This window comes from Peromyscus leucopus, chromosome 6, assembly GCF_004664715.2.
Source record: "Peromyscus leucopus breed LL Stock chromosome 6, UCI_PerLeu_2.1, whole genome shotgun sequence".
Classification (NCBI taxonomy): domain Eukaryota; kingdom Metazoa; phylum Chordata; class Mammalia; order Rodentia; family Cricetidae; genus Peromyscus; species Peromyscus leucopus.
The window spans coordinates 68632195-68642871 of NC_051068.1; the positions used below are offsets into that span (position 1 = coordinate 68632195).

Here is a 10677-nt window from a genome sequence, read left to right on the forward strand (position 1 = left end):
CGTTTCGGTAGTTTGATAGTCTGGATGAGAGACACAGCGTCTGTTCCCTGTCATTGCCGTCAGGCTCATCTCAACAGGAGCTTCATGTTGTACGTCTCTAACCGAGGGACATTGTGTCTTCTGACCACATAGGCGTGTTCTGAGTGGTACCACGACAGGGTCTATCAAGCTAGACTATGCTGTGGTCACCGCCTCCTAACAGGCTCTGTGCCTGTGGCCTCTTGTTACCCCTAGTCTATTCCATAAACCTAGGGGTGACATGTCCAAAGCACAAATATGATGCTAGAGTTTCCTTTCCTGCATCGTTTGCTGCGTCTGCCCGGTGCTCTCCCAACTGAAGAGTGAATGCCTTGGTCCCCTACCTGTCCTGTTTGTCTCTGTAACTTTCACCTCTCTCCCCCATATGCCTGTGCTCCTCATTCCTACACAGTCTTGCACAAGCCACACCCAGGTCTTTTTTCTGAAGCATTTTTGTGTCTGTCCTGAGATGTCTGCTGCTCTTAGCCTCAGTGCCTGTTGGTTCTCACTCCTTCTAGCTAGGCTTGGTGGCTTACGTGTAAAAATACTTCCCAGTGCTCAGGAAGCTAAGGCAGGAGGACCACAGCAAGTTTGAGGCTTGCCTGGGTTACACAGCAAGATACTGTTTTTTTTTTTCTTTGTTTTGTTTTTGTTTTTGTTTTAGATAGAAGGTAGGAAAAAGGAAAAGAAAAAATGAAAACAGTTCTCAGAAACGTTTGAGTGCACTTCACCAGCCAAGACTGACTATCTCAGGCTGCAATTCAGTATTTTAAGGGTAGTGGTAGATGTATCAGCAAATTCTGATATTGGAGAAAAGCCACCTCCCCTCTGGGGAGACATCTCTACAGATGGGTGCCATTCCAGCCTCAAGTCCCACCTAGTGTCACACCCGACTTTTCCCTTGTCATATCAGAAGACCTAAGGTCCTGTTTGGTCTTCCCTACAGACCTTCAGGCTCCTGGCCAAGCCTTGCTCAGTGCAGTGGCTCCTTGGGGTAGTCTGGAGTGCCTAGCACTCAGTAAATGTCCAATTAATGTATCCTGAAAGAAGCAGTGGCCCAAAAGTGAATGGATAAGGAAATTAATTTCGTTCCAAAATTCTAGAGACTTCCTGATCCACACAGGACCTAGATCAGATTCAGACACAGCTATTTATGACCTCCTTTGTTTCATAAAACTAAAACTTCAGGGAACTACTTCCACTTTGGAGCACAGAATTTGGAGTAGCCCAAATCTGTGTTACCAGCCATGGTCACTCAACATGACTCCAGAATAAACTGTCTCTTACTCCCTTTGAGATGAGGGCTGTGGGTTTGTATTACTGAAAACAGTAACACTCATGATAACAGGTCTAAGATCTGAGAGGAGCTCTTTCCCTTTATCAAACAGACCAGTTGTTTTTTTTTTTTTCCTAATGGGAAGGTAGGTACTCAGTCACCATGACTGCTATTTACAGAAAATCCTATGGGATTCTGCAAAACTGGGTTACTCTGAGTTACTGGCCTGGATTCTAGAATGGCCACTTACACTCAGAGTTTACAGAGACATGAGATGAGAAGAAGCACTCTCAACACTAGGAATGTCCTTCCTCTCTGCCCTTCATCAGAGGCCAAGTCTCTGAGTAGTTGGTGTGGCCTCAAAGCTGCCCCAATTAGTCACTTGCCACAATGGCTCTGCTTCCTCTGTGTGCGAACCTCTGCTTCCAGCCTCTTATGGCTCTAGACTTTTCTGACCTTTCTTGTTTAGTCATAACCAAGGCTTTGTCTCTTAGATGGGAATGCAGAGGTTGAATGGAGTAGGGACAGTGACAGCAGTCCCTAGGGAGATGGAACAGGACTCATAAACTGGAGCCAATGTCCTTGCTGGCCTGAACTCTTGGCCACTGACTAGGGACTGGAAGAGCTTCCTCCATCCTGTGGAGATCATCTTGTCCTTGTAGCTTTCGATTTCAATCATCAGGCTCCACAGGCTCTGTGAACCAAGTCCAAGCTGTGTATAGGAACCAGGGAATTTGGAATGAAGAGCCTGGGGAGCTCATCCCCTTCATTGGCAAGTGAGTGTTTTCACCCCACTGTCCCGCTGCAGCCATGGTAGACTTGGGGGTAACTGCCACTTCCATCCATGTGAGGACCACAGCAACCTATCAGTACACACACAGGATTCTATGTCTATTGGGAGAGTTGCCTGCCCTCTCGTATCCAGTAAAGAGTTTGTACGTGCCTGCCTGTGTTCTGTATATCCTTACTCAGTACAGCTCCCCAGACATGGAACAGTTTAGGTCCATTTTGGGAAGACTTTCCAAAGGGGAAGGGGAGAGAGGAGGGGGATGGGAATCAGGAGAGAGAGAGAGAGAGAGAGAGAGAGAGAGAGAGAGAGAGAGAGAGAGAGAGAGAGAGAATATAGCAATAAGAGAAGTAGGACTGTACAATGCCAAGGCAGGAAGACGTCTGGGGGAGGGACCACACGTTTGTTTTCTGCAGTGACAAGGGCCATTGGACAAAGTGGACAGAGGGACTATGCTCTGAGAGGTAAGGCCTAACATCAAAGATAGAGACATGGTGAGGGAGGTAAGCCTCAGTGGTTCAGAACGGACACAGGTTGCTGGCTCTGCTGGCTCTTTTTTTCTTTTTTCTTTTTATGATTAAATGGAGGGCTTGAGCTTCAGACAAAGGCAGAGCTGTTTATCACTTGGACCCCTGGGAAGGACAGGCATGAAGGAGGCAGAAACAACATGCAGATCACTGGAATGGATAAAGACTTTATTTATTTTTTTTTATCGTTTCCCAGCCCCATAACCAAGGTCATTTGATAAGACATTCCCTTTTGCCTTGGTTGGGCAGGTGCAAGGTGGCTGGTCTCCTAATTACACTCCAAAGCCTGAACCGTGGCTGTGTTCATTCCCACGCCGGTGTCCCTCATGCAACTTCTCATGGGTGGCAAAGATCAACTTTGCTATCAGCATCGTATACTCCTCAAAGGACAGCTGCTTGTCCTGGTTTGTGTCCAGGTCCTCCATGATGTCATTTATGAGTGTTTCATCCTTTTTCTCCTTCTGTGGGTGAAATAGAGGAGACTGTTAGAGCTGAGGGTAGCCAGGGAAGAGGACCCTGGAACACAGTGAGCGACTAGATGGCAAACGCATAGGAAAATTTGGCCCCAGGGTTTAGGTTTAGAAATAAAAATAACGTACTGAGTGTTCATGATGGAGCAGATGCTAAACATGTATGAACACTTTCTAATTTGTCCCCCAGACAGCCCTCTGCCTTGGACTCTAAGACTCCGCTTTATAGAAGGTCAAGCAATTAGTAAGTCTAGAAACATCTCTCATTCATCTTTATAACTACTTTATAGATAGAAATGGGAAATGGCAGTCTAAAAGGTAGATCATTTTTACAGGTTGTGGAGGCTGGGAGGAGAAGAGAGGGGCTGTAAATCTGAATCTGATTTGGAGGATTGTGTAGCCCCCCCCCCAGCCTCTCAGTTGCCCCTCACTCCAGTCCTTTCCTTGGAGCTAACTAGTTGGTAAAGTTTATTTAGGCTTAGTGGGGGAGACACCCAGGAAACCATGGGATCTTTAAGGGCCAAACCACGCTCTGCTGACCCCAAAGGGTGTGATAAAGTGTGGGGGAAGACTCAGATAAAGGGGAACGATCAAGATTTGGCAGCTGATGCATGAGCTGGCTGCAAGTCCTCCACTCACTTGCTGGGACACCTTGAGTAAGCAACGCCCCCTCCCACAACCTGAGTAGCTCGTGTTTGAGGTCCCAGTTTCCATTGGCCCATCACTCTGCTTCTGTCAGAGGATGTCAAGATAGGGCTTAGAATCCATGGAGGGATCACAGGGATGATACCTGCCAGCACAGCTTCATGTACACCCTCGGTCTACCTGGCACCAGTGCCTTGCTTGCCTGATAGGCCCACTTATGAGGAGATGTCTGTGTCCCCAACACCTCCCACGATGACAACTCTCCAGTTTTCCTTGGTCCCAAGGGGGCATGGGATCAGCCCACATGGGATGACTGTAATTTGGACAGGCTCCTCACTTCCCCTGGGGAGAAATTATTAAAAAAAAAAAAAAAAGGCTTTCTCTGACTTTGACACACATACATCCTCCCTCCCTCCTGGTGGCCCCCTCCTGTGCTGTCCATGGTGGCCATCCCTCCTTTTTTTCATGCTATGCTATTTTCTTTAGTCTCCTCATAATGCATATGATGCTCTCTCACCTAAAGACTGGATCATGGCTCCATCACCTTGAATCTCTCTCTCCTAACAAAGCCCATTCTAAATGGTAATTGATCTCAGCTTCCTTCTCCAGGAACCGACTGAATCTGCCATGCCATCTGATTGTTTTAACACCCCGTGAGTCCTTTACCAAGGACTCAGCTAAAGTGTTACCCCCTCAAAGGGGAGGTCCTTTTATTATTATTTTTTAAACCATAGCAGTTACCCCATCCTGCTGTACCCAGCACAGACTACCCACAGAACTCTTCAGTTCCTCCTGACTCCCAGGCCATTGGATTTATCTGTGTCCTCAAGGTTGTGTGTCACCACCACTGGGACAATGGAGTCCAGAATCATCTCTACATCCCTCTACCCAGAATAGGGTATCACACATTGCAGATGTTCAACTGAACAATTTCCTGACTCATGTCTAACTTTGACTACCTCTAGTGACAGAATTCCACTGCCTCTGGGGGAGGGTGGGGTTGTCTCCCTGACTGTGTAGAGAGTGCACTCTCCTCCCTTACTAACCAAGCCTCACCTTCAGAAAGGTTGCCAGATCGGTTTTCACCATCTCTTTGAATTCCTGCTGGCGCACGGTATCTGGGTTTCCTCCCTTCCTAGAGTACTGGTGGAAGACGTCGATGACGGTGTTTATGTTGCGCTCCATCACAGATGGTGTTTTGGTGGCCATCTTCCTGCTCCTCTCTGAAAGAAGGGGAAACAAAGATTACAAATGGAAGGGTAGGATCAGCACCCAGCTTCCCTGGTCTGGTCTCTGGCCACTGTCAGACGGAAAGGGAGGGGGGGACACAAAATAAAAAGAACAGTATGGAATGTAAAAAGGCAAAATATTTTATAGTACAACACTCTTAGAAAAAGTGAAGGAAGATATAAAATGGATAGAAGGAGGGCTTCTAGAGGAGGGCTTGGAAGAAAGTTGGCCAAGGGAAGGAATGAAAGATCTAGCAGGCAGGCTCCTCTCTGGAGAAGATGAAGTTCACTTACCAAAGCTAAAGAGCTACGGCGTGTTTGGCAAGAGCAGAGCAAGCCCAGTATTTATAGGCAGCCCCTTGCTAGACACATGGTCATCCCTGGGAAAGATTGCTTCACAGGTGAGCAGTGTGGTAACCCTGCCAGTGAGGGAGCTGGGTGGAGCAGGAAATGTTCACACAACTCTTTATGCTTTTTTTTTTTCCCAATATTCCCAGCCCTGGAGCTTGTTTAGGAGGAAACTGGTTAGTTGGCCCACTTCCCTTCCATTCAACCCCCCATCCCCATCTTAAGCAAGACAGCCTGCCTGCCACACTTCTGATACTCTTCATTACCCTGTCCCAACTTGTAATATACAAAGGGTGTTAGGTGATCCATAGTAGCCATCTCGCTCTGTCTTGGTTTGCTATGTGGACACTCTGTCCCCTGAGTTTATGGAGGACTGAGACTTCTCCTGTGTTTTCCTGCTCCCTTTGGGAAGGGTGAGGGGTTGTCATGAAGTTCTTGAGTGCAATTAGTGTTAGGAGGATCCTCAGAGGTGGTAACTCTTTCCCACTGTACATGAATCTGTTGTCCAGAAGGGGACCTGAGCAAGACCTTTTTTAGCTGGCTTGTGACCTTGCAGGGACTGAACTCAGATACCCCAGCTTGTGTTTAAGGGCATTTACTACTACATTTCCCTCTTGCATCCGAGTAAGGATCTATGTTCAGTACAAGTGTGACTCCAGGGCTCTCTGTGTCACTCTTCCAAATCCTGCTCCAGCTGTCATTCATGTCCCCTAGGAACTTACATCCTAGAAGACAGCTGTTTTAAAAATGATTATTAACCTATATTAACTGTACAAAGCAATGGGTTCCCAGCTGTCATTCATGTCCCCTAGGAACTTACATCCTAGAAGACAGCTGTTTTAAAAATGATTATTAACCTATATTAATTACACAAAGCAATGGGTTTCATTTTAACATTTTCATAATGCATATAATGTACTTTGATAAAACATTTTCCCTCTATTCCCTTTTCTTATCCCCCTTTCTCTATTCCTTTCACTCCTTCTACTTTTCTGATAGTCCTCTTTCACATTCTTTTCTGGGGGCAGTGGTTCATCAACTCATCCTTTAGATCATGAGTCAGAAAGCAAAGTTTCTTTAGTAGCCTACCAGGGGCTGCAGACTGGGCACAGCAAGGGTTCCACCCACAGCCCCTTGCTTTGCTTTCCTGTCCTGTTTATCTCACCCTTAATCTTCACATATGAGAGAGAACATGCAATGCTTGTCTTGTGAGTCTAGTTTGTTTAACCTCTAGTTCCAACTATTTTTCTTATAAATGGTACACTTAGTTCTTCTTTATGGTTGAGTAAAGTTTTCGCATGCATGCATGCGTGCGTGCGTGCGTGCGTGCGTGCGTGTGTGTGTGTGTGTGTGTGTATGTGTATACCACATTCTCTTTATCCATTGATCTATTGATGGGCACCTAGGCTTCTTGTACATCTTGACTATAGTGAATAGTTCCACAATGAACATAGATGTGCGGGTATGTCTGTTGTATGCTGACTTTGATTCCTTTGGCTATATATCAGGAATAGCAATGCTGGGCTATATGATATCTTCACAAAGAACCTCCATGCTGATTTTCATGGTGATTGGATTAAGTTACATTCCCAAGTTCCACTTTGTTCATATTCATTCCAACACTTTTTTTTTAACCTCTTTTCTTTCTTTCTTATTTACTTATTTTTTTTGAGACAGGGTTTTACTCTGTAGCTTTGGCTGGCTTGGAGTTCCCTATGTAGACCAGGCTGGCCTTGAACTCACAGAGATCCACCTGCCTTTGCCTCCAGAGTGCTGGGATTAAATACATGTGCCACCATGCCAGGCTGTTGCTTGTTTTCTTGATGGTATTTTCTGTGATTGAAGTGAGATGGAATTAGGAGTTTTGATTTGCAGTTCTGAAATGGGTAGTGATGTGAATATCTGTCATACATTTATTGGCTGTTTGTACTTGCTCATCTGTAAAAATGTCTGGTCAGTGAATTTGGCCAGTTTCTGACTGGATTATCTGTTCTTTTGATAGTTAGTTGTTCCACTTTTTTGTATATCCCTTGTTAGATGAATAGCTGGCAAATATTTCCTCTCATTATGAAGACTGCTATTTCACTGCTGTTTCCTTTGCTTTTCAGAAGCATATTAATTCGATGTAATCTCCCTGATATTTCCTCAGCGGTTGGCAGATAGTTTTGCTGGGTGTATTATTCTAGGCTGACTGTCATAATCTTTTAGGACTTTTAGGAATGTCCCAGGCTCTTCTGGCATCCAAAATTGGAAAATCAGCTGTCACTCTGATGGGTTTTGCTTTATGTGTGACTTGTAGTTTTTTTAAGCTTTTAATACACCTTTTTTTTTTTTTAAAATGAAAGTGACAAATATACTCCTTTTTATTGTTATTAAGGTTTCTCCAATGTCTTTCAGTAACAGAGCACTTGTCTTGTTTAATTCCACTATTGGCCATGGTTTGGGCCCTGCAGACTCCCATCCCTTTCACCTCAAATGGAGCCCTTTGTATGTGACCACACACTCATCATTGGTGTGTAGGTCAGGCTGGATCTGCTCCCAGATCTTCTTCTTAGGGTTCAGCTCCTTGTCAGGCTCTCCAGGGAAAGAATGAAAAGTAATTCCATCTCCAGGAGCAGACCCATTGGGAGGGGCCAGAATCTCCACTTTCTCTGGTGGATTAGCACACATCACCACGGTTTGAGACAATACTGCCTGCATGTTTGCTGGCTTCTGATTACAAAGTAAAAATCACTGTTTGATTTTGCATCTGTTCTCGAGGACCACAATTCACCAGTGCACTGAAAACTGTTCTTGGGGCCGCTTCTCCCACATCTGCCTCTACATACAATGAATCTGCATCGGGGTGTTTCTTGGCAATCATGATAGAACCAATTTGAAGATCTAGTCGCTGTACATCTCTTAGCTTAGAGTCCGCGCTTGCTGCTGCTGACAGCGGCCTCTTCTCCCCTCTCTCTCCTTTAATTTCAGTTTTCTCTTTCACCTTCTTTTCTTCTCCTCCCTCTCCTTTAAGCTGCTCCTCTGCACCAGAATAAGCAGTTGTTATCAGCGTAGACTGTAGCACACTTTCAGAAACCACAGAATTAGCTTGCAGTGGGGTACCAGGTGGGACCGGTATTTGCGTCGTTCCATTCTGAATTTCTGCCCGATTAGCTCTTGCTTTAGTTCTGTTTGTTTTCAGTTTAGCATTTTCAACTCGAAGTTTCTTTTCTTCTCTCAAAGTTGCCTGCAAAGTTGCTTTCTCCTTGAGGAGCAACCTGCTGCTCGGGGTATGCAGTGATCTGATGCCTCTCTGCCCCTGTTTGTTACAGCAGTGTTGGTTGCCATCTTTGCCCAGAGTCGGCAGAAAATGATGAAGCAGCCAACCTCTGCTCTGGAGCAGCCTCGGTAGGGTACCACTACACTTTCTTTGTTATGCATGCTTAATGTTTGAACTGTGCTGTGCTGTGGGGATTTCCTTTTCTGGTGTTGTCTACTTGGTGTTCTGTGTGCCTTTTGTATGGGTGTGTCTTTCCTTACTTTGGGGAAGTTATCTTCTATGATCTTGTTGATGATTGCTTTATGCCAGTGGCTTGGGATTCCTCTCCCTCATCTATGCCCACTTTGAAGGTTTGGTTTCTTTCCATGGTGTTCTACATTTCCTGTTTTTTTTTTTTTCTTTTTTCTTTTCCCCATATTCCTTGCTTATTTGGTCTAGATCCCCTACTTTATCTTTGAGTCCTGATATTCTGTCTTCTGCTTGCTTCATTTGACTTGGGCGGCTTTCCTTTGAGTTTTCTGGTGGGGTTATTGGGTTTTTCGATTCCACCTTCATTTCAGCTTGTGTCCTCTTCTTATTGAGTTCCATTCTCAATTCCTGTGTTGTCTCTGTCGTTTCCTTCTGCTTCACGTTTTTCTTTTCCTGGGCACCACTCAGGTGCGTGTTCTCCCCCTTTCTTTTTCCTTAATTCCACCAAGTTGCTTCTTCATGCCTTCTTTAAATGCCTCGAATTCTTTGATAAAAATTATGATTGTTCTGTTAAATTCTGTGTCCTGGCATTCATCTAGATAATTCTCATCTGGAAACATTTCAACAGGATTGGTAGGTTCTAGAGAGAAGATGTTAGCTTGATGCTTCACATTGTTGGTATTTTGCCATGAGATTTGGGCAAACTTCTTTTGTTAGTTCCAAGTCTGATATGGACAGAGAAGGTTGGAACAGAAGAGATGATGTTTGGGCAGGTTGGCCAAGAGGTTGGAAATGGCTTGGGTGGAAGGCAGTCAGATGGATAGAGGGCTGGTGTACAGGATGTGCCTCTTGTTCCAAGCCTGTAATGCTGGGTTAGTTCTGGCTGCTGAAAGGGTTTGATATGGCATGTGAGGGGCTTGGGCATTGGGAAAATAGGTAAGACAGGTCCTGGCAGAAGTCTAAGATCTGTTGTGGCAGACAGCGGAAGACAGACTAGACACGAGCACTGGACATGGGGCCTGGGCTACATCTGGCGGGCTGAGGAGAAGGCATGGATGGGGAAGGTGAGGGAGACTCACTGGTCAGATCCTAGAGAAGGAAGTGGGAGCTCTGGTTGGGCGGGCAGAATGGAAGTGGTGCAGAAGGGACAAGGTAGTGCTCCAGGGCCTTTGTGGCTTCTGGTTTACTTGTTCTCTTGTAGAGGAAGTTATCATCGCCTCATCAAAGTTGCCCTTCAGTCCCAACCCCACCCAGGCTGTACCCTGCCTGCCTGTAGGTAACCACAGATAGCTCCTCAGAGCCATCTTACTGCACCACTGACCCAGAATGAACATTGGGGACAAGTGTGCTGGGAAATCCAGATCCAGAGAACTCGGTAATCTCTGGGCTCTGTCCACACCAAGTCTTTGCTGACTAGCCACCTGGTAGGCTACCTCCAGCCCTGCCTGCACGTTAGGCTGCTCCTGCATCCATGTGGAGGTCCCTTCAGCCACCCGGCTTCTGAACTCTCATCCTGAGGCCTCCCTAAGACTACACACTTCTCTCATGTCTACCGGGGCACCTCTGCTGGGCATCTCTGATTGCTGGGAAACTTGACTTTCCAAGCTGACCAAGTGCTATTCCCTTTCTTGTCCCTGACTGCTGTTTTCCAGCCCCACCTCCACTGCCCCAGCTGAATAAGCTATTGTCCTCATTTCACTTCCTACTAAAAATTCCAGCTCTCATCTCAAGACTAGGAGGTGTCATATCTCGGTACCTTCCTGCTGGCTGACTCCACCTCACAGGAATCTCCTTGAAGTCTACAACCCTTTGGAGAAAATAATAGGCTTTCCCAAGTAACACACTGTTGGCATTGTAATTATTGGCCCTTTGGTCTGTCTCCCTTACTGTTCTATTAATCTGCTAACTCGTCACTAGATAAGGTGTGCA

The 10677-nt window shown here is 45.9% G+C and overlaps 1 protein-coding gene and 1 pseudogene across 1 annotated transcript; both read right to left on the reverse strand.

Annotated features, from left to right (window-relative positions):
• Positions 1 to 2755: 2755 nt before the first annotated feature.
• Positions 2756 to 5350, reverse strand: S100a9 (S100 calcium binding protein A9). The gene is made up of 3 exons (XM_028890855.2): positions 5247 to 5350; positions 4780 to 4946; positions 2756 to 3069 (listed from the first exon to the last, which is right to left on the reverse strand). The coding sequence occupies exons 2-3, from the start codon at positions 4930 to 4932 to the stop codon at positions 2881 to 2883; spliced, it is 342 nt and encodes a 113-aa protein (XP_028746688.1). The 5' UTR covers positions 4933 to 4946; positions 5247 to 5350; the 3' UTR covers positions 2756 to 2880.
• A 2144-nt stretch (positions 5351 to 7494) lies between these two features.
• Positions 7495 to 8713, reverse strand: LOC114707923 (annotated as a pseudogene).
• Positions 8714 to 10677: the final 1964 nt, after the last annotated feature.